General features: G+C 46.4%; 1 protein-coding gene across 1 annotated transcript; it reads right to left on the bottom strand.

Annotated features, from left to right (window-relative positions):
* Positions 1-14: 14 nt before the first annotated feature.
* Stan (protocadherin-like wing polarity protein stan) lies at positions 15-22,619 on the bottom strand. Its single transcript, XM_071706486.1, has 15 exons — positions 22,439-22,619; positions 12,377-12,944; positions 11,251-11,812; positions 10,762-11,039; positions 9,954-10,667; positions 8,926-9,766; positions 5,255-8,557; positions 4,406-5,024; positions 3,698-4,064; positions 3,388-3,603; positions 2,641-3,213; positions 1,908-2,334; positions 1,590-1,827; positions 1,142-1,459; positions 15-897 (listed from the first exon to the last, which is right to left on the bottom strand). Exons 2-15 carry the CDS (start codon positions 12,817-12,819, stop codon positions 296-298), a joined length of 9,501 nt encoding a protein of 3,166 aa, XP_071562587.1. The 5' UTR covers positions 12,820-12,944; positions 22,439-22,619; the 3' UTR covers positions 15-295.
* Between the last annotated feature and the right edge of the window lie 1,733 nt (positions 22,620-24,352).

Below are 24,352 nucleotides of genomic sequence, written 5' to 3' on the forward strand. Positions count from 1 at the left end.
TAAAGTATGTATATTCATTTTAAGATTTGCTGAGAGAAGCTACTCTTTATATATTACTCTTAAAAAAAGATATTATTTTCATAGGCGATATATGTGTAAAAAAAACTCTATGAAAGCAATTTAAAATGTTTTCTCTTTAAAATGTTATCTTTATATTTTTGATTCAAGCATCAAATCCATTGTACATAAAAAGCTCATTCAAGCTCTCTACTTTGCGTCTATTTATAAAGCCATCCGATACCCGATTAAAAGATAAATATCCCAAATCCAAGGGTGATATATATATTCGTACTACTCACTCGGTCTCAGTGATAGTCTGCTCGTATTGCTGCTGCTGCTGCTGCTGTTGCTGTTGCTGTCTGAGCGCCGCCAACTCGTTGCTGTGCTGCAGGTCATGGGTCAACGAGCTGGATAGTATCCTGCCGCTCATCGGCAGGATGTACTCGGGCCTGTCCTCCAGAACGGTGGGGGTGCCCATCTTGCCGCGTTTCAGACTGCCATACCTCTCGGAACCGCTGAGGTTGTCATGCTGGGAGCCGTGCAGACTTTGGCCGCGTTTCAGGCTGCCGTAACGCTGCTCGGAACCGCTCAGGTTCTCGTGATTCGAGGTCTGCGAGTGATGGCTCATGCTGGAGGCGAGGATGCGCGACGACATGGACAGCATGTACGGGGTGGGCGACACTGTGTGGTCCTCCTCGGCGGTATATGGAAACAGATACTTTTCGCCCAGATGGTGCATCTTCTCTTCACCTTCCGAGTAGTTCTCGTCCGGCTGGTTCTTCTGCGGCGAGCTCATCTCCGGATACGGCAGCGGGTTCGGGCTCGAGGTCTTGTTCGAGGCCATCTCGTTGTCTGACATGGTGCCGCCGGACCATTGGCTACCGCGCACGTCCATCACTGCAATGAATAGTATTATTTCTTAACTGTTCTCAAAAACCCCATCACCAGACCTTATATCTTTTTTATAATTGTATATTATAAGACATTTAAATTATTCAATTTGATTTAATTTAATTTCATATGTCTCTTTATTTGGTTTCCGTACCTTTTTACAATCATCTATTTTTTGTATTATGATTTAAGACTTTTTTACACGTTGTTTTCTTTTTTGTTCTTAATTTAAACTTATGTGTAATCTCACCATTTGACGATAAGTACGCTTCTGGCAGTTGGGAGCTCCATCGGGGGGCGTAAATGGGTTTGATGTTGGGGAACAATTCGGCGTTCGAACAAAGTATGTTCAAGTGTTCGGCAGGATTGGTGTGAATGTTGGGCAGGTAGCTGTGGGCGACGTGCTGCTGCGTGGACACCCCCATGTTTCTGTGAGATCTCGACGTGACGTCGTCTTCATCGGAGCTATGCGAACTGGCGAGGTCCAGGCTCCTGCCGCCTCCTTCGGCCTGCGAGCCGTCGGAGTCTGATTCCGATTCTCTGCGCTGACCCCTCACTTCCGTAGATTCTGGAAACGTTACGTGACATTAACTTGAAGATTCTAAGAATTATCTAATCAATTGATTCAACTTTATATTTATAAATCAACTTTAATATAGCTAGTAAATTTCTTCGTCTGCTGTCTTTAAAAGATATACCTTGTCGAGAGTGTAGCGCTGATCGATGACTCCTCGACGACAAGTACGGATCTCGATCGCTATTGTAATTGCTCGTGGACGTTGACGTGTGTCTTAAGTGCGTATCACTGCGATAAGGGCTTGAGCCTGTTTTATTTGTACTTCTTGAAGTCGTGCTGCTCGTGGAAACGCCGACGTGGACTCTCTTGCACACGGCTTCCGCTCCGTTGTAGGTCGAAGAATAAGCTAGCGCCGAACGCTGAAACGTAATCGTCAATGTTAATGCGCTCAATGTTTGATTCATTTTGTATAACAAGAGATAAATTTTAAATTACGTACCGAATGGCCGTTTACATTCTGACTGCTACTTCCGTTGCCCATGCTCCCTTCTAGCAAAGGCGTCTTTTTGCCGATACACCTCAACAGACTTTGATACAAATTTTTCCTCACCCTGCCGTTGATGAAGCAGTAACCGATCAGACTGAATGCCGCGTGGACCACGATAGCGACACTCAGCAAGTACGATAGCATCGACGAGTTCTCCGACGCATTTAGAACCGCCAGAGTCCATGTCGATCCCAGCAAAGGTAACGAGGCTACAGACAGCCATAAGAGCGTCCGCAGATTTCCGAAACCCATGATGTGCTCCTTCAGAGTAAACGCTGCGCGGATGCACATTACGAGAATGCAGAAGTTTACCAACACGGCCGCGCAGACGGGCCCTATGAGCGACCAGATCACGGTCTCGTAAATGGACAGCCAGCAGCTGGAAAACCAAATAAAAATTTATGTAACTAGAAAACGTTTATTTAAAAGTTCGAAATTATATTCTAATAATTGTGATAAATCGTGAAAGAATAATATTATAATACAGATTGTCACTAAACTTACAATTATATTATTGTCTCATCTTATTTAATTTAAATCTTTAATTTTATTATCTTTAATATTATTATTTACTTAATAATGTAACTTTTAATGTTATAACAGTATAAACTTCTGGATTTTGAGGTTTTAAAAGTAGACATTTTTGAAAATATATTCAAGAAATAAATCACTAAAATCAACTTACAAGTAGAAATTTCCGTACTGATCGGCTCTGACGCCGATAGTAAGTCCAACGATGACAGCCGGCAGACCATACCCCATAGTGTAATAAAATCTCATCTGGCCGTGGTTCACGTCTCTCATTTCTGTCAGCATCCGATAGAGATGAACGGAGTCTACGAGGGTCCAGGCGAAGGTGCTCAACCAAGCGTAATGCAGTCCTATCGCTGTGAGCTTGCACGGGAATTCGTTGGAGATGAGAGGATTTCTGGCCTTGAGCGCGACCAGGTACAGGATTTCCGCCACGAGAACGCACAACACCAGATTCTTGTGGATACTGTTGGAATTGGTGCCACCGCCGCGGATCAACGCCAGGATCAGGAGAGCGGATAATAGCAGCGGCAAGGCGAGCATGAACGCGCTGTAACTGGTGACATCCTCTAGCAAGGATGGCTCGGGAACGTATTCGAGGTCGAGAACGTCTGTCAGTATGGCGAAGGTGGACAGTTGCATGCAAGAGCAGTTCACGATAGTGCCGAAGGATAGGGAATTGTCTTCGACTTCCGTCGTGCAGCCCATTCGGCTCCATTCGCCGACTCTGAAATTTATTAAAGAAATTATTTTATGCAGATTACTATAAAATTGAATAAAATGAAATTCTAATTTCTGTACAAATAAATTGTACCAATTAAATCTATTGTTAGATTAAATTAATTTTTCATAAAAAATTAGAACTTCTTAATTCAGTGAGAAATCAATTAACTTTTCTTACCCCCTCGCCGTGCTCCAATGAACGCACTGCGGATTTGTTCTGGTCTTGAAATCATCGTTTTCGGTAAGCCAAAGTCTGACCTGAACCGGTGACTGCAAAGGGATTCCTGTCAAGGACTCATAGCCGTCATCCGAGGGAACCAACACCGAAACGGTCATTACAGGCGATCCAACTGCTACTTCTACTCCCCATCTAACTGCCACCGAGTCATCGAATCTACGATTCAATAAATATAATAATTAATAAGATAAATAATTAATTCTTATCACGTTAAGAAAAATAATTAATTGATATAAGCAATGTAACGCACCTTTGCGGCAAGAGAGCACCGAGTTCTTTGTATTGCACGTAACTCAGCACAGCCTTATGATTGCTCAGACTGTTCTTGACATTCAGCTCACCCTGTATGAGGGGTTTGATACCTAACGTGTTGAGCGGCACCTGGATCTTCGAATGCGGATCGAATCTGTTGGGATCAGCCATGTAGTTGTTGTACTTTGGGAAGCTAATGGATGGACCAAAGTGTGTCGAAGAGCTCAGAAAAGCAGAGGTGTCGGGCAGAACGATCTTCCGGTCGGCTTCCACGGGCCTCGCTGTTGATAAGGTGAGATCTTCCTTGTACTCGGCGGCCTCGTAACCGAAGAGACTTTCTGACGTTACGACGTCTAGACCTAGCACTAAAATGTGACGCATATAATTTAGTAAAAATAAAATAAAAAATAATTTCTTCGCGCAATAAAATGCAATATACTTTTAGCAGAGCATGTGTTATTTTATGTATTTTAAAATTACTATTTAATTAAATTTTATCATTGCCGTGTATCGTGCGCAGATTTATTTTTGTAAAAATGTTGTAAAGTAAAAAAATTGTATTAATTTCAATAGAGAAACTCGAAGTAACAACAAATACCTAGAAATAACAAAGTATCTAAAAGTACTAAATAGTTTATGAAAATTCTAAAACAAATTGTTTTATTAATTAAGATAATAAAATTGAAAGGAAGGTAGGATCACTCACCAACGTTATCGTCGACTACTTCGAAGGGATTGGTAAAAGTGTCATGTTGAGATGCCGTTAAAGTCTTCAAGTACCTCGCCATAGCGTCCAGAATCTTATCGGGGCTGTCTCCGTTAAGTTCTCCTATCTTTTCCCATTTTTCCTTGTATTTGGACCGCAAAATTGCTCCGGCTATTCCGACTAGGTGGGATACATAATCCTTGTCCTGGCTGTGAGTCAGGTTCAGACCCACCAAGCTTTCTTCGTAACGCAGCAATGCCACCAGCAAAGATTCCGCCACCAAAAGATCCGCCCCGTACATATCTCTGGTAATATTTACCGCCCTATGAACGTCCTTCGCCATCTTCACGGCCACGTACGTGTTTAGCATGAGATCCTTGGTCTCCAGAGCCGCCAGCTGGTATCGTTGCTCGACGAAGGCCTCCGAGGTGCAGTTAAAGAGATCGGGCGGTTGCCAGCCGCCCAACTTGTCGTCGCAGGATCTGGAGGTCTTGCCTTCGGCGGTGCCGGGACAGTCCTCGATGGCCGTCATCCCGAAGAGAGTCCGCGGCCACCACAAGCCGTCCGAGTACGATCTGGGACAGCCGTCGTAGACCACCTCACAGCCTCTCAGAGTCACCTAATTTATTAAATAAATATCGACGTTTTAATTAACATTGCTAAGGATCTTTCTAAAATAAAATTATTATTAGAGACGGTACTATTTTATTTTAAAAGTAAATTCAGTATATTTAGAAGTCCCAAGAAAATACTAACTACAATATATTTCATCAATTGACCTTGTAATAGGTTTTGCTTTTTTGATGGGAATTCTTATTCTTAATTTAACATTTTATTCCACTCTCTCACCTCGGCGTAAGGATTTGGGCAGTCCGTGCACGAACGACCGATCACCCCAGTCCGACAGCGGCATTGACCAGTTTCGCTGTCGCAACGAGGCCCGAAGCTGCCAGTTGTGTAGCACTCGCACGGAATGCACTCCTTTCGTCCGTTTGGCTGATAATGATTCTCCTTGCAGTGACACTCGCCGGTGGTCTTGTTGCAAGCGGGGTCGTAGCCCTTGGTCTCGTCGCAGTGGCAGGGCCCGCAGATTGGGGAGCCCCACCATGTCGCCGGACAAGGCTGCTCACTCTTCGTCTCGCAGTAATCTCCGGATATGTCGGAGGAATCGCACTCGCATCGATAACCCCGCCGCACGTCGGTCGCATCCTCGATGCAGGTGCCGGCGTCGTTGCAGGGCTCGAGGTTGCAGACACGTTCGCAGTCGCGACCGACTCGGCCAGCCGCGCATACACACTCGCTCGACCGCCACTGCGCGATGCAGACCGACGCTTGCGGGCATTCCAAGCTGCACTGGGTCTCGGACGGGCAACCGGAGTCGACGTTCTCCTGGACGGTCGGCCGCTGAAGGACGCTCTGATTGGTACCGATTCGTACGTCCTGCAGACAGCCGTCGAAGAACGGCAGATCGACGTTGGTCGCTTGGTCTGGACCGCCCACGAGGATTCTGCCGACGTACAGACCCTGCAGCTTGGCTGGTAGCGGCACGGTCACAGGTCGTTCGCGATAGTCCGTGTCCAGGAACACGTGGCCGCTCTGCCAGACGACTTCCACGCGATGCCACTCGCCATCCGCAACTGTACCGCTAGTTCGGATTACATCGGCGCCGTCCAGCGAGACGACCAGCTTGTCGTCTCGGATTTCCAACAGGACCGAGCTGTTCTGGCCGATCTGCACGCTCATGACGAATGCCTGTCGTGCGCGAGTTCGGAGACTCAAAGCCGTCATCCACGGTAACTGAATAGGTCGCAGTAACGGGTTGAAGCCGAGCATACCGTCGCCGTGAAAGCCGTACGGTGCGCCGATCTCCTCGGCGCAGGTAGGCCCGGCAAAGTTGTGTTCGCACTCGCATACGAAACCCGACCAGATCTCCCGGCATTTGCCGTTGTTCCTGCAGGGCGACGAGGCGCAGAAGGCGGCCTTCTCGGGGCAACCGGCATTCGTTCCATTGTCGGCCACGAAGGAGTTCAAGTCGACGAAAACGTGATCGATGTAGAGATCGCTGATGCATCCGACGTAGTCCTTGTTCCGGATCTGGAAGCTGGATGGAATCGCCGGCAGACCGCCCAGCTGCAACGGTCCAGTCAAGTCCAGGAACCTGTGGCAGGTTTCGGTGACAAGCCCGCAACGTTCTTCGAGGATTCTCTCGCTTCTGCCGGCGCAGGCCCATCTCGGACCCAGTTTCTCCCCGTGCTTTAAAGCGAGCGCGACGTCGCAATCGTCCAGAGACACCGTCACCGTCCGGTTGATGTACGAGACCACCACATCGTGCCACCGACCGTCTGAGACCCCGCCGGGAATACTCGCCGTCGCCCTCGTCACTTCGTCACCGAGGGAGAAGCTAAACTGCACGCGCGAGTCCACGATCTCCAGGGCGATGAAGTCGTGTCGTTCGTTGTACCTCCCGTTGTAGAGCAGCAGACCATCGGCTAATTCGGTAGCGAATTTCAGTCTAAGATGAAGACGATGACGTTGCTTGAGGGAAGCGAAGGTGAGGAATGTTGCCGGGCCGAAACTGCGTGCCCTCAACTCGCAGAGAGGCGTTACGCTCTCCAGAGCGGACACGGGGCAACCCTCGCAGGTAAAGCCGCCGGTATTCTTCACGGTGCACTGAGAGCCGCCCTTGCAAACGTTGGGAAAGCAAACGTCGCGGTCCAGCGAGATCTCGCAGTTTACCCCGGTAAAGTCCGGCCGGCAGGTGCACGAGTACCCACCCTCTCGTCTGTGGCAGGTGCCGCCGTTAATGCAGGGGTTCGAGTAGCACAGGTTCACCTCGGTGTCGCACATGTAAGCTTCGCGACTGCCGGTAAAGCCACGGGCGCACCTGCACGCGAACGTGGTCACCGGATAGATAGGCCGAAAGAGAACCGTGTCACTGCTGGCGAAGCCGGAAGCGTTGCCGAACTTGAGCACTGTCAGGCACTCCTCGAAGTTCAGACAAGGTTCGCGGACGCAGAGATTATCGTCGAAGGGCAGAACGGTGACCGTCGCCAATCTCGCCAGGATACCGCGGTTGAGATATACCCGTTCCTGAAGAAACTGCGGACTGTAAAACTCGTCAACCGTGCCCGGCTCGACCCTGCGCGCCGAGAAGCTCACGTTCAGAATCTTGCCATGCACGTTCGCGTCTTCCTGGACACTGAAGAGGAAGATGTTCTCGCGTGGGCACGGAATGATGGCTGCCAAGCCGTCCAGGAAGTAACCCAGAAGAGGGCTGAGAAATGCCTCCACCGTCATGTCGTCCAGTCTTACTGTGATCGAATTTAGCAGCATCTCGTCGGTGATCAGTCGCACCGACAACGTCATCGTGGCCTTTGCCTCGTTGATGCCGTCCGTCACGGCAACCTCCATAGTAGCCACTCGCGGCACGTTGGTGTTGAGTTGCGGCGACAACCGGATCTCGCCGGTGGTCCTGTTGAGATCGATCAGATTCGCGTTGTTGCCTGCGAGGATGCTGTAAACGAGATTGTCCGTCACGTCGGCGTCCACCGCTGGTATCCGGCCGATCGGCGTGGTCGGGAAGAAGTCCTTGAAATTGTTGAAGATGATTTGGAAATCCTTGAGTATCGGTGCATTGTCGTTCACATCGGTCACCAGGATCTGCACTACCGCGTCCGAGCGTAGCGGCGGCGACGCGGCTCGCACCACGAGTTCAAACTTCTTTTTCGGCGACTCGTAGTCGAGTTCCTCAAGGGTGATTAACTCGGCCCGATCGGCGCCTTGGCGGATATTCAGACTGAAGCTGTTGGAGTCCTCGCCGCCGATGATGCTGTACTGCACCACAGCGTTGGGTCCTTCGTCCGGATCATGAGCGTAGATCTCGCCTACGGTCGAACCGATCGGCGAGTTCTCGGCGATGTAAAGAACGATCTTGTCCTTCTCGAAGGCGGGCGGTGAGTCATTTATGTCCTCGATCTTGACAGCGACGGGAACGACGGACGAGAGTGCGGGCGAGCCGCGGTCTATGGCGACGGCCCTCAAGATGTAATGTGCCACCGATTCTCGGTCCAGCGGTTTCGCGGTCCTGATGATGCCTGTCGTAGAGTCAATCGCAAACGCGCCGTCGCCGTCGTCCTCTAGAGCGTACCTTACCTAGGTCAATCATATTGAGTTTATTAGAAAGAAGAATGGAAAGAGTATTAAAAATTTGTAGTCTTGCTGCTATTTATTAAGCTTTATTTCTTTATAAGTGTAATTTATAATATTTATTCAGAGTTAATGATTTAATTATTAAAATTATTCAATATTTATAATCGTCGTTTCACTTGAAAAAGTGATAAAAGCAATCAGTTGACTGTATTCTATAATTTGCTAATTATATCTCAAATTCGAGATTTTTATTAAAAATATTAAAATTCGTATTTATTTATATAAGAGAGCCATTTGATGTACCATATTCCTCGTTTATCAAATTATATTATGTAGCATTATTTTTTTTTATCAGAGAAAGTTATATTTACCCGGCCGTTGAGATCGGTATCCGCATCAGTCGCCGCTACCCTCAGCACGCTAGTGCCTACCAAAACGTCCTCGGGAATCGAACCCTGGTATTGCGGCGCCTCGAAGACCGGCGCGTTGTCATTTACATCCGTAACGGAAATTTCCACATCAGTGGTGTCCGACATTGATGGCACTCCGCCATCTCGGGCGGTCACCGTCAACAAGTACGAGGGTACCAGCTCGCGATCGAGCGCCTTCGTCGTCGTGATCGCGCCAGTCTGTGGATTGATGGTGAACTCGGTGACGGTCTGCTCGCCGTTGTCAGTTGCCAGGCTGTACGTGATCTGGGCGTTCTTGCCGACGTCGGAATCGGTGGCGCTCACCACTAGGACGGTCACGCCGATCGGCGCGTCCTCGAACACCGAGACCGAGTACGGCGCGTTCTCGAATACCGGCGAGAAGTTGTTGGCGTCCGACACGTTGACGTAGACCAGGGCGGTGTCGGTGCGGCCACCGCTGTCCGACGCCGTCACCGTCAGCACAAACCGCTTCTCCTGTTTGTAGTCGAGTGGCTGGGCGACGGTGATGAGGCCACGGCCGTTCTGCGACGCGATGGAGAAGCGGCCGCGCGTGTTGCCGCCCGTGATCTCGTAATGGATCCTGGCGTCCTCGTCCGGGTCGGTGGCGGTCACCGAGGCGACCGGGGTGCCCGGCGGATCGTCCTCGGATACCACAGCCTCGTAATTCTTTGGCTCGAAGTAAGGATCGTTATCGTTCACGTCGGTCACCGTCAGAATTACTGTCGCGCTCGCAGATTTTGGTTCCTCACCAGAATCCGCCGCGATCACGGTGAATTGGTACCTGAAATAGAAATGAGAATTTCTCGTAAAAGAGCTTGCTAAAGAATCTGAAGTAAGACTATTAAAGTGCGAACGCGAATTATTTTATATATTTTTCTAACACTAGCTTTAAATATTAGTTTTCTACAAACTTTTATCAACGTCGGTTAAATAACAATTTAATAATAATCGACGGGAGAGATTAATACCTTGAGCACTGTTCGCGATCTAACTGCTTCGTCGTATAGATCCAGCCAGTCTCCGCGTTCACGGTGATGGGGAAGTTCTCCGTGGACGCGCCGGTGAAGTCGCGCGCGCCGATGGTGTACCTGATGAGCGCGTTGTTACCCTCGTCAGCGTCGTACGCTTGCACCCTCAGGACCGAATATCCTAACGGCACGTTTTCCGACACTGATTCCTGGAAGTGGCTGGTGTAGAATCTCGGCGCGTTGTCGTTCACATCTCTAACCATCACGAGCAGCTGGGTGGTATTGGAACGCGCGGGCGAGCCGCCGTCCTGGGCGCGTATGACGATCTTGTAGCTCCTGGTGGACTCGTAGTCGAGTGGCTTCACCAGGGCGACGTCGCCGCTCATCGAGTCGATCGAGAAGGTGTTCTGCGTGTTGCCGCCGATGATGGCGTAGCGGACGGCCGCGTTGGCGCCAGCATCCGCGTCCGTCGCCCTGATACGGGCTATCACCGGGTTAGTCGTGTAGTCCAGGTCTTCCGGCACGGCCGCCGAGTACGTGCGCTCGGTGAACTGCGGGTAGTTGTCGTTGTCGTCCAGAACACGCACCACCAGGGTCGCGTTCGCGCTACGTCGCGCCGAAGGAGGTGTCGCTTGATCCGTGGCGCTGAGCACTACCGTGTAAATCTCGGTTTGCTCGCGGTCGAGCGCAGTCCGCGTGGTAACCACGCCGGATCTGAGATATACACAAAGATGTGTCTTGTCAATGCAAAGATCATGCGAAGTGACACACATTTCGCACGATTCTTAAATATATCTGTAACACTAACCTGGGATCGATTCTGAATGTCGCCGCATCCTCCGTATGCGTGGTGCTGCCGCTCGCCGTGATGGAGACGATAGAGTATTCCACTTCGGCGTTTCTTCCGGTATCCTGATCCGTAGCCTTGACCGTAATCACTGTGGAACCTACGGGAACACCTTCGCGCACTGACGCGTCGTATTCCGGCCCCTCAAAGCTGGGCGTGTGATCATTCGTATCCAACACGTTAACTTGAAGAGTCGTTGTGCCGGTGCGCGGAGGAAACGAGTCGTCCACCGCCAACACCTATTCGACAAACGAGATTTGTATTTATCTTGACTAAAAACCTTTACAGTTTTCATTTTAACCGTAGATTCGTTAATACGTTTTTTAGAAAGAGGAGAGACGCGTGTCTCTTGAATAACGCTTCTCATTAAATTTATTTTTATTGTTAGAGCAAGGCTTATATTTCTCATTCAATTTTTATTCTTTTTTACTTCTGGAATTCGATACGCACCCGAAAATAGTGCACGTCGACGTTCTCCCTGTCCAATCTGGCACGGGTCGTCACTCTTCCGGTCACCGGATCGAGAGCCAATAAAGCCTGTGACCTCGCGTCTATCAGCGAGCTCATGGAATACCGTACGGCGCCGTTCTCGGGATCTCTAGCCCTCACCGAAGTCACATACACCCCCGGCTCCCTTTCCTCCTCCACCGCGGCGACGTAGAGCGGCTGCTCGAAATACGGCGATTGATTCTTGAGCTCTCGCCTGACCCTCCTGCCCAGATCGGTGTCGTCCAGCTGACGGTGATGGAACACGATCTTCAGCCGATGCTCGGCATCGGTCAGACGCGAATCGCCGGCGCAGCGCAAGTTCATGCTGACCGAGACCTTCCACAACGGATCGACCAGGCACTGCTCGGTGGCGGAAACCAGGTCCCCGGCGGCGCCTTCCACGAGGAACCTGGGGTCCGCCACTCCACCCCATCTCGTTTCGCATTCCTTCAATGCCGTCTGCGGCAGAAAGTCGCGGAGAGCTGCCACCAGTTGAGACGTCCGTAGGCATACCTCGGTAAACCTATCGATGTAATTGAATCTTCAGCTATGAATTTTAATCCTTTGCAAAGCTGAATGTTAATTCTTTTTCTTTTGATTATAAATTATAATATATCGAAGGCAAATTTTCTATCAAAAAAGAAATTGTTATCTTCTCCCATGTGCTCTTCATGCAATAAAATGTTGCTTTGAGATTCAAATACGAAGAGTTAAATAGTAAAAATAATGGTTACATTTTTAACGGGGTCAACAGTTGTGTGGATTATTTTTTTCCTATTATTTAGAACATTAAACTTGCTACGCTAAATACTGAAATCTGAAGTTTAACAATAAGATTATTGGTAGATTTATACGGATTTATTTTGTACGGCTAACAATAAATATTCTAACTATAACAAACGAAATTTAATTAATGTACCATTCTGACCAAATTCTGCTTTTCCAGAACAGTTTCTTTTTTTACTTTTCAAGTGCTTATACTTTATCGCTGCAGTTATATTTTGTCAAACAAATTAGAAACCGATATTACGAGTCACTAGCTCAGTCTTATCTAAATTTTATTTAAACCTGAATATCCGATACCAACCTGTCGGTGCTGGGCATCGCGTAAGAGGCCAGAGTCTCCGCCATCCAGCCCCTGGTGGCCGCCAGGTCGCGATTCTCCCCGCCGCATCCGGTGATCAGGATCCTCAGCGGCAAGCTGTAATAGTCGATGGTGGGTCTACCGAGGCGGGAGCTCGTCGAGTCGACGTAGAAGGTGAAGACACGCGGGTACTGGAGACCGTCGCAGCTGAGCGTCCTCGCCAGGGTCACGCGGCCCGTGTGTGGATGGACCTTGAGGAGCTTCCGAGCGAACCAAGCGGTGCGCTCGCTGGACGCCTCGTACTTGCGACGACCGCCCAGCTGCGGTACCCCGGCCTCGAAGACGACGGTGCCGACGGGCGTGCTGGACGGTAGCACCGCCAGGTAGCCATCGCCCAGCGTCCAGACGGTCGCGAGGATCAGCAGCATCCATCTCCACCTCGCCATGACGACACGCACTCAATCCGTGCGATCCTGCGGTCTGTGCTGTCCTCTTCCTGACGCATGTCCCATAATCTACCTGTCTTCGCGGGTCCTTCGCGGATTTAATACGCCGATGCGCCGGGATTCACCTGGGGAAAGATATATCGATGTCGAGTCTTTTGCCGAGGAAAGATTGCTTAAAAATTCGCGAGGCCAACTCGTCATTACAATTAAAATCGATGGAATAGTCATTAGCGGTAGTTAGGAAGGTAACTTACTTATTAAAATAATAAAGATAACTTTTTTTTCATTAGAATAATTAGAAAAAAGGCAACTTTTTGCTTCTTTCAAGTGATTACTTCGAGGTAACTCGAGTTCGATAAAATATCGGAATCGAGAAAAGCGAAGGGTGATAGTAAATCACGACGGATAACATCGCGACTGGAATTAATCTCGCGTGGACTTCTTCTTGTCCCTCGCGCAGTCTTTAACTCGACCTGGAAGACGGGTCGCGCGGGTAAGGACCAGTCGTCGGCGTATATAAGGACGTGACGACGGAGTCTCGTTCTTACGCCGTATTTCGCTCGAGTTTAATCGTCTTCTCGCTACGGCGAAGTATCATAATTGCCGGACGGCGGTTTTCGAGGTGCACGCGTTTCCCCCCTCGCGCGAGAAGCCACCTTCCATCGTCAGTACAAGACGTGGGAAACGAGAACTGCTTCCGGCCGTGCCCTCGCAGCGTGGTGCCCCAAAGATATATCGGCCTTTCGTCGGCTAGATTCGTGTTACACGCATGCTTACATCGCGTATCGCGCTTCAATTCGGTCGACGGGCTCCGGGCCTTTTTCTTTCACGCTCGACTTCAGCGCGCGCGCACGCGCGCGCGATCCTGAGAAAGTCGATCGCGAGCAACGGAATCGCGCGTACTCGTGTCTTGTGAAGAGGCACAAGAAAAATTTCTCCGATTACAATATGTAGGAGATATCATCGCTGATTCTCAGTCAGACCGGTTTAAGTCGACGGGGTAATTAGTCGTCTCACGATATCATTACAGCTCATCTTATTATGTTACGATTAAAACATTCGAAAGTAATAATTTTACATATGTGAGTGATATCTACTTTCAAAATAAATGTCGGAGAAAGCTTAAGGTGTACGAGTGTCCTTTTCGAATGTGCGCCCTTGACATCTAACTTTGAGGAACAATGGCAGGTCTAATATGCAGGAATGCGACGTCCGCTGTTACGCTCGGAAGAACGGAAGACCGCGATCTTTATCTTGAGTTCATCGTGATCCTCGTTGCACATCTGTCTGCTTATGCAGCACATACTCTGTCTCTCATACAATTCAAAATATAACGTTTTCTTTATATTAAATGATAGATAATAGAATTTGCAAGTCAATTGAAGAACAGATAATTATCTACCCCTCTTTGATGAAAAGAGTTGCTTTCTTTAATTACAGTTATCGCAATAATTCTAAGTTGTCCGGAGAAAAGAATTACCTCTATATTATCCCAACGACTCCTTTCATTTTCGTACACGCAAGAATAATTTAATAATTCTATAATAATTAAGATGTATTGTGTGAATTAATGTAAGTGTATACTAACTTTCTATTGCGAATTGGTTACACATAAAAAATTATAGAAAAATGATTAATTAATTAAATTACTTTCTCAATAAAATTTCGAAAGAGGAAGGAAAAGAGTATTAAATTGCATGGCGCATAATTTGAAACGAATTTTTCGGATTTGTTGAAATATATAAAATAGCGAATTCGCGGGGCGGACGAGAGTCGCTAAATGAAAAACATTCCTCTGTCCACATTTGCGTCGTACATTTTGAAAATTGTTGTTGATAAAACTAGATGCTATTCATCAGATATTAAAAATACCTGAATATATGAAGCTGCATTGACAAAAAGTCGCGCACAATGCGGCTTGATATCATAAGCTACACGAGGAGAAGTTCTGATATGAATTCCAGCCGTCTATTTTGCTCATCTTATTGTGCCTGTCCTACATAACCGAGAATTCAATTTCACACCCCGAGAAATTCAATGAGCCGTTTGATTCCAGGGCGTATACTTTTTAAAGAAATAACTGTAAGATCCGGGCTATTCGCTATCTGCGGCGAGCGACCACGAACGCATCGATGAAAATATAGAAACCGAAATCGAAAGAATCGGCACGGAAAAAATTGAACGTGATAGAATGGTGTGGATGAACAAATGGAACGTAGTGCCGTTAGATCTTTTATGACGTTGTCGGAGTTCCCAAGATGTCTTAATCCGAAGCATGTTTGACTAAAGTAAGATTTCCAAATGAAGAGGGAAGAGCTTGACGTTTACCACACAATAAACATAGCCATTTGATTCCTGTACTCGAGCGTCTCGAGACTCGATCGTTGCGTCTCTAGATCAACGACTGCTATAACAAGTACCCGCAAACCGCATCTCGTTCGATCGGACCGATTTGTTGCTCCTATGGTTCGTCGATGTTAACGCGACGACTTTTTAAGCGTGTCAGAAAGAACGACGATTCGTATAGGTTAATCAATTATGTACAGAGATCTTAGGCTTCTCTACAGCCTTGATGAGATTGAGAAAACGCACTTTAAAGCTAAATACAAAACGTGACATTTTTCAAATTTCTGTCTATTTTAAATCTTATTCTGATACAAAAAAGAAACTAATTCATCTGAGCGATACGAGTACCGTGTCTTTTAAACGTGTCACCATAACTTGAACAGTTTATTTCTAAGATAGATTATTATGTTTCTATAATCGGAGAAAGCTCTCTAGCACGCAGATATGCAGATTAAAAAAAATATCAGAAAGAATCTCTTTGTGAAACTCGTCAATCTGATTTCAACATTGCTAGGTCTTCCCGTTGAACGCTATTGCATCCAACGTAAGCGTTCAAATGGCGAAACGCCTGTGTGCAGAATCTCGCGTGCAACTCGTCGAGCAGACCGAGAAACTTTAGTCCGCGATGCGACGCAATGCACCGTGCAATCGCGTGAAGATGCGGCGGGGTCCATCCTCCCGTTTCGTGCGGCGCGGCGAGATTATTCCGCTCGTCGGTCCCCGCGAGAGATCCCGGCGACCATCAGAATGGACCGTGGCCGAGAGCGAGCGCGATAGTCCGATACTTTACCTCGGTCCAGCCGATCCGGATCGGACGATCGTGTCCTCTACGTCGCCCGGGGGGATCTAGCCGATCCGGTTCTCGGTACAATCCGTACGGCCGGCGCACCGGCACGCGGACCCAATCGAGCCTCCGGGCCCCCGCCGCGACGGTTAGAGACTTATCCACAGGTAACGTGATGAAGAAAGGGCGAGGAAAAAGGGCCGCCACGTCGTATTGTGTACTGTCGCTTGGTAATTCGAGCACGACACTTTTTCGCATGAAAAGAGATATAAGTTTGTTTTAACTTTAACTTCCTCGAGCCAGAATCTCTGTTTGTTGTTAAAGCTAAACGAATTCAAAAATTACTAATCTTGTTTATTTGATATATCAGAGAGAAGTATCTCCATTCAATAAAAAGATTTTATTACACATTAGTTGAAGATTCATACAAGTTTTATAATTGTTTTATAATTGTTAAGACATTCGCTTATATTGGCACTGCATTTAAAATAGAAAAGAACTTTTCACAGAGCATCAGGAAAAGAGAAAAAACCATAACGTTTTAAAGTGATTATTAGAATTATCCGCGCTACTAGTGCATCATTACCATTTAGATATCTTTCGCCTAAGTGGGGACATTAATTTTTCCGCCTGACCAAGCAGATTTTTAAAGCTCTTAGACGCGTGGTTATCTTGCCATCGTCTCGAAAAATACTTCAGCCGAAGGCTGCGCTCGGCATCTCCCCGAGATATTATAGAAATTTCTCGCGGCTTTCAGACGATCGATCTTTTAACGTTAACGCACCGTCTGTTTCTTATCTCTAAAAGCCCAATAGTTGTTGACGCGAGGAATCTCGTTCATTTACTACGTATGGTACACTATTCCGATATTGAATAATCTTCACGATCGTGATTAATTAAATAAAAATTGTTCTAATAAATATTATTCCTTAAAACAAAAATAAAGGGATTATTTTCACCAAAAGTATTTTCTCAGAAATATTCTCCGAAGGTTGTAGATAAAAAATGCGCACGTATATAAAAGATATTCCATCAAATTATCTCTCCCCTTTTCAGGTCGTCGCGAAGGGCGTGCTATTTTATTATTAAATGAAACTGGCTGGCCCACTGGTGTAACTATTAATTACATCGAGAAGGGCTTCAACTTGTCGTGGAATCCGGTCCCGACAATTATCTCGCGCGCCTTCCTCTGGACCCTTTCAGGTCCCGAAATGCGTGCGTCGGGGTCGGTACGCTGTTTCGGTGAATCAGCCTGAGCCTGTTATCTCGGACGGGTCCTACCACGGAAGAAACGGCGCGATTTCACCGTTTTAATAGAGACATATATGCGCGGGAGACCGGTCTTCCGGACATTTATGTGATTACCGAGTCGTCGTAGCGCAGGCTACCGAAGGTACTCAGCCTACAAATGGCTATAATAAAAAGTATTTGTCTCTATTTACCAATCGACTCTCCTCCGAAAGAGGGAAAGACGTAGCTAAACTTTTATTATGAAATCTAAATTTGGAAATGTTGAGAATATGTTTGATAGTTTGAGAACAGATATTTAAAGAAGGAAGTGAATTCTTTCTTCATGAATATCAAAGATTAAGTTCGCTTTTAAAAACTTTGCCGCTTTCTCAATCAGCTATACTCTTAAAATATGTTCCTAAAATAGCTAAATTTTTTTGCCAAACCTTCTTAGACTTAAAATAGAGCTAAATCAATTTTCGCAAATTAAAAAGTCATATTTAAATTATATGTAAATCACAAAAAAAATTTTAATCTTCCATTATAAAAAGCGCACTAATAAATCCGAGGTTCCCCGCTGTCTTTCTCGGAGGAAGCTGATGCCGATTCCGTTATCTATAAAGGGAAGATTGCGAGATACAGTTTATTTCTGCGGATAATCTGCGTGCGCGTACGCAGGAAACTCGTCGAACGATCGCACAGATTTATGGAACGGCCTCCTGCCGAAGAATGCGACGCGGAAGAGATGCACGCGCGCGCGTCGCACGGTCGTATCCTCCTCGCCCGTTGGTGGAGCGGCCTACGAACGATCTCGCATACCACGCATACGCGTTCCTCGATTAACGATATCCTCTCGGCGGGCGAGTATCTCGCGAGTGGGATGCGAAGAAGACTCAACGTACGCCTTTCGCGAAGCGAAATTTCGTCGAGCGAAATTTTTCTCCCCTATAAGTAATCTCCTATGCCGTAATAAACGGCCTCGGAGAGAAGAATCGTTCGGGATCGCATCTCATTATGATTGCGTAGGTACGCGAGCGGGACGGGCGAGGGGAGGAAGGGCAGAACAGGCAGGCACGCAGGGATCGGTAAGAATCGGCCCGGTGATTATTTCGACGAAAAAAACATCCCGGACGACTCTGATGAATCGCCAGAGGCGTCCTCCTCTTGGCGGCCGGTGTCAGCGACTCTCCCTTCGCTTCTTCTTCTTCTTCTCGTTTTCTCGTTCGTTCGTCTCTCTCTCTCTCTCTCTCTTTCTCTCTCTCTTTCTCCGTTTCTCTATGCCCGCCAACTTTCTTCTGCAACCACCGGCTCGGCTGGTCCGTCCGCCCGATGGACGCGAACACGCGAGGGACGGCCCTCGGCCTGGCTATTACAATAACCGGTGTACGTGGTTCCCGCTCAAGGTCGCGACTTCGAAGAGAGACCGGCGAGCGAGATCTCCCGAGGAGACTGGACTCGACTTGACTCGAGGATCTTCCATTCTTTCCGAGGAGAGTCCTCGTCGAGCGAGCGAGTTTACTCGGGCGATAGCGCGAACGATGAGCGTTAGGAGAGAAGCGACGCGAAAGAGATCGCGCGATGCCGGCGGAGCTGACGGGAGTATCGTATGCGTGAACGATGCTGTGGAGAGAAAAAGATAAACGTTTCGAGAGTCCTCGCAATCGGCCGCACTTGGCACGCTATTTGTGTTAAACTTTTATTTAAATACAGAATTACGGATAACAGAGAAATCTTGTGTCTGACGCGGGAAATAGAAAGAAAAATTGTAGCGATTTAGAGAGTCACGCGATCGATCGTGCTGGCACGCTTGATGTCCCATTGGGATTTCAAAATCACGTGTAAACGTCGCGCGATTTTTCTCTTGGATTTATCCCCTATTTCTGCACATTAATTTTGATTGATGAAAGGAAATCTGCGAGTTAGAAAAAGAAGCAAAGATCCGAGAGTCACGCGATCGAGCACGCTAGCGTATCTAATACGCAACTCTCTCGCATCATTGTTAGACTTATCAAACCGTGTAAATCATTAATCGCTCTTTTACCTTTTTAATGTCGTTATCGCTAAACTACATCTGGACATAAATCTGAGTTATTTTAATTACTTTAATTTTCTGCGATAATAATTTAAGTTTCGAAGTTACGCGCTTGCAAACAGATTTATTGAAAATTAAGATACATATATATATATACTCCGTTCGGATTCACTTGATCTTAATAGACACAATTGCCGGGGAGATTTTCCAGCTGTGGCTTCCAGCGGCGAAGTTAACTCGCCGACACCCCGCTCATTGTCGGAGGAAAAGACGTGCGAATGACAGCGCGGAAAAAGGGGGCGCAGAGAGGAACGTACTCCGATGCGTTGCATTCTTTCACGGTGACAATACGATCGCAATACGCTCGGTAGAGAAATTTCTTCATTTCCGCGACGCCGACGGTCGTATACAATGCGCACCGTTACGCCGAGAGTACAAAACCATATTCGCGTAACGGTAAGGTCGGAGAAAAGGGAGGAAGAGGGAATTACCGCGAGGTATATTCGTTTCGCTCGTTACCGGTAGCCAGAAGGGGGAACGGGATCGTCGTCGGATTTGCTTGGGCGTGGAATAAACTCAGGGGCACACACAGATCCGATCGGAATCGATTCGCGACGCGTATACGACCGCCACGGCCAGTGTTTTTCGTCGCCGACGCGACGGACGGTGCGCGGCGCCTCGCGAAACACGCATCGACATCACCGGCGCGCCGCGCCGGCGAGGGTAGCGTTTCGGCGTCCTTCGATTTCCCGCATAACAGTATATCATTCCAATAACGTGCATGCAAGTTCACAGTCGTTGCAAAAATAATCGCTCACGAAATCTTAAGAGATATTATCGTCTTCTTTTAATTACATAACAGTCTTTGAACTGGAAACGCATGATTGGAGTTTATGGATACGGTAATGCAATGTTCGGAAATATGCAAATTTAATTATCAAAGAATTTTTACGTATTCCTCGGATCACCTGACTCTTTCATTGCCACTTACGAAACCTGACGACAGTCCTCGATATCTCCGGTTGACTCAGCCAGATTTATACGACGCGGAGCCGTATCTCGAGATTATCTCGAGAGAATCGTTTCGAAGCCGAAAAATCCGGCGAGGAGGTTCTCAAAGCGGTGGCCCGTATCGATGCGCGGCGGTGCGCGATGAAACGGGCACCGAAGATGCCCGGCACGGATAAGGGTTCCACGGAAGAACGGTCGATTTTATGGAACCTGTTCCCACCGCCACCGCCGCGAGTACGTGCGCGTCCCTCGCGCGAACGGGTTTGCTTTAGGCGCGCACGTACTTGGCGCGCTTCACGCTCCTGCGGAGAGCCTGCTTGTAAATTAGCGCCAGCACGCTCATAACGGGTGGCTGAGTAGTTTGACCGGGGACATCCGAAAATCCGACGAGTGTCTCAATTAGAGATATCCATATGCATTGATCCGCGGGTTCGCCGGAGAAACGAAGGATGAATTTATCTTATAGGGTATTCTGAAGACTATAAGATACTAACAATAAGATTCTCTGGAACAGTTTCGATTCGATTTTCGTATCCTTAGAGAAAATATTGAGACTGATAGTTATTTCTTTGAATCGTTCAATTTTCTATATTATATATAAATTAAATTTAATAACATAATTTTATACACAAGTATCTAATACAATCAGGCTTTATAAGTATAACGTGAATTTTTAATAATTGAGAATTCTGTTAAAATAAGTTTTAAATAATCAATTGAATTAACCTAAAAACAATAAAAAAAATCAAAATTAATATAATATAACTAATACGATATTTATCTTGTGTTGTCACACTTATAAAAAGTAGATCTTCAGAAGATCCATGCGACTATGAAGTTAAAATTAAAACAAAAGAATATAAAAATAAAAATGTGCGAACGGCTTAAGTCTGCGAAAAACAACGAGACTTTCGTAACGAGGGCTGCTGCGCGAGGGCCGTGTCGGCACACGGAGAAAAAGGGGGCGAAAGAGAGGTCAGCAGCCCCCTTTCGCTCTCTCTTTCTCGGACGAGGGGTGAGTGACTCACGTTCCGTCGGCCTCGACGCCGTTCGTCGGGACGCAAACGCCTACCCTCCAAATATTGATTCGCTCGCCCGAGGAACGCACGCGTCGCAACGCGTGTCGTATACCGGGGGAGGCTTTCTCCCCGACGCTCTCGCGTAGGCCTTTCGTTTTAGGTCTTCCCCGAATCGGATTTCCCCCGAGACCCTGCGCGTCTCCTCTCTCGGGGCGAGATCTCGCCCGAGTCTTTTTGACGACTTTTTCTCTTTCGAATTTAAAGGGAGATTTCTCGGACGCTCGGAAGGGTGATAACAGATATGAAGCAAGTTGATCATTTTAAATTCAATATTGAGCCACAAGATTTTAAAATCGACTAACTTTATTCTTTCTGTAATCTTCTGTAAATTCCTTCAATTTTAAATTCGATGATAAGTCTCGTAAAGTGCGTTTCTTCATAAACGTTTGTTAAAATAAATTTATAAAACAGTAAAATAATCTTTTAATTAATCCTTTTTTCAACTATGCTTTCATGGTTTAACTTTAACTATATATTACGTACACACATATATCCATTACATATTATAAACATCAAAACATTATGTGTGATGTCAAGGAAGAATTATGCAAGATACGTTTATAGTTATTAAAGTAAAATAATAAAAAATAACAGAATTGTCTTTCTTTCTTTCTTCCTCTTTTATCAAAAGGAGTTTCAAATAATAAAACTTCAGATTCTCCCAATCACCAAAATTTCACGTTTAAAAGTCTCCAAATTTTCAAATTTTTAAGTATCAAAATTTTTATAGATAAATTTTTCATGCTTTATAAACGACAGTTAAGTGTCTCATATTCTTGATGACTTTTATTTTTTAATATTATAGTATTTTTTCTACAAGTCAATTCCAACCGACCGCGACCTGTCATCGATTGACAGCCTGCGCGTTTCTCGCGTCGGTGGAAAAACCACGCGGGAAAGAGAGGACGTTCGATGTTAACGAGCCTCGGTTCGTTAACCGGCAACCGGCGTGGCAATTAAAAGGTCACTTTTCCCGTGGGAAAGCGCCTATGCAGCGGCGTGCAAACGAGGGGGAGGGGAAGGAGCAGAGAAGGAAGAAGAAGAAGAAGAGGCTTTCGCACACACGCGTGTGTGCTCCGTGGCGGCGCAAAAGAGGAGGAAGAAGAGCGGCGTCGCAGAGAGAGAGAGGTCACTCACCGTCCCGCCAAGGTCGCCGACGTCGAACGATCGGTCACATCTCCGCGCGAAATTCTCGATATCACAATTCGGATCTCGGTAATCACCTCGGGGCACTCGAATCAAGGTATATCCCGCCTTCGCTCGCGTGCACGAGACGAAAACCGCGAGCGAAACCTCGCGCTCCGCGCGATACACCGGGCTCACGTCAGCGTCGCGACTGCCGCCGTCGTCGCCGCGCCGCTCCGCTCTCGCCCGCTCCGACCCCACACCACACCACGCGCGCACGCGAGCGGCCGCAACGCGCGCGTGCGCGCGCTCACACCTGTGCGCGGATGGTGATGTAAGCGAGGATCTTGACGCCCTTCGTCTAAAGTCCCTGAAATCGAATCCTGTGAATTTATTTCCATCTTTGACCGTCCGTACGATTCGCGAATATGTATTCACGCAATTATAGACGCGTAGTCTACGTAATTTTGTATGTAATACAATTGTAATAATTAAATCTACAATTACGAGCAATATTTGTAATCCGATCTAATATTTTAAGATTATTTCAAGTCCAGTCTTCCATCCAGTTAAAACGCTCGAGATTCGAGACGATATCTTAAATATAAGATTTAATTACAAATATTGTCCTATTTTTAATTCCAGTCCAATTAGCAAACATGTAATCATTATCTATTGAGTAATCATGACAGTTGCGCCTTTTTAATTAATTAGTTCTTATTATTCCTCTAATTTAATCCTCTATGTCTATAACGCCATGTAACTTTGAAATCACGCACTCATACATTTGTATTATTTCATTTTTTCCACCACAACTTAGCATAGCATCTTATTTCAAGCTACAAACCTTGTATTTATAATAAAAAATTAAAAAGTTGTAAATTAATTGTCAGTTTCATTGTTGTTCTTTGTTGTTTTTAATTGTTCGTTTTTTTAATCGTTAGTCTTACTCGTCAATGTTTGTTAGTTTCGCATTATATAATTTTATTTAGACACGAAAAAGAAATTTGATTATAGCGATTTAACGAGACTAGTAATTTCGTTATCCATTGTTCAGATTTAGAATATACATTTATATATCGCATGAAAAATCTACGGTCGTTTGTACTCCAGCTTGGCGTCGGCCCTGCGCGCACGTTCACTCGCTCGCGTGTGAGTGCGTCCGTGCGTGCATGCGTGTATATTGTATACGATTGCGTGTCTGTATGCGATTGCGACTGTAACCGTCGTAGAACCGATCGCCTACTCGGCGCATCTGACCAAAGTCTCGCGGCGATCAGTGACATGTCGCGACGCGAAACGAAACGGAGTCGGAGAACAAAGCCGAGTTTTCCCGTGTAGTCAATGAAATTTTCCCGCTTTCCGGAAAAGCAAACGCGCGTGCATCGCTGTTGGCGTTAATATAGAATTCTCTCTTTCTCTCTGATAGGAATCTTACTATACAAGGTGTCAGGAAATTGCAAGTATAAACTTTAAGAGGGTTCTTAGGAGAATCGGTCCGAAGAAATTTCCTTTTTAAATTATAAGCCATGAAGATGACCGTCTTTTTCACAAAATAATCTCCTGTGATTGCGCAACAATAATAAAAATTCTTACTCATTTAATTTCACATGTACAAAACAGATTTTACTCGATCAAAATTTTTACAGTTTTATTCAATTTTTATTTTTATCGATTTAATTTTTATTTATATCGACATTTTTTTATTCAATTACTAAAATATTTACTAAAACTGCAAGAAATTAGAGAACTATAAAGGAAAACGATATTTAATAATATTTAATGAAACGATATTTAATTTTATTTCAACTTTGTTAAAGAAATCTAAGAATAAAATTTGTGTCTGTAATTCTTTCGACATCCTGTACAAGTGAGTTCTATTACTTGTACGTGGATATGTGTGTGTGTGAAGACACCTGCCGATTA

This window comes from Temnothorax nylanderi, unplaced genomic scaffold (assembly GCF_030848795.1).
Source record: "Temnothorax nylanderi isolate EJ_2023f unplaced genomic scaffold, tnyl_v1.0 TNYL_tig0052_pilon, whole genome shotgun sequence".
NCBI classification, from domain to species: Eukaryota; Metazoa; Arthropoda; class Insecta; order Hymenoptera; family Formicidae; genus Temnothorax; species Temnothorax nylanderi.

Coding starts and splice junctions, on each gene's coding strand:
- Stan (XM_071706486.1), bottom strand. CDS start 12,819: ATGGCGAGGTGGAGATGGATGCTGCTGATCCTCGCGACCGTCTGGACG. Junction 5,025..5,254: donor GCCCAAATCCTTACGCCGAG/GTGAGAGAGTGG, acceptor TTAATAAATTAG/GTGACTCTGAGAGGCTGTGA. Junction 2,335..2,640: donor CAGTACGGAAATTTCTACTT/GTAAGTTGATTT, acceptor TTGGTTTTCCAG/CTGCTGGCTGTCCATTTACG.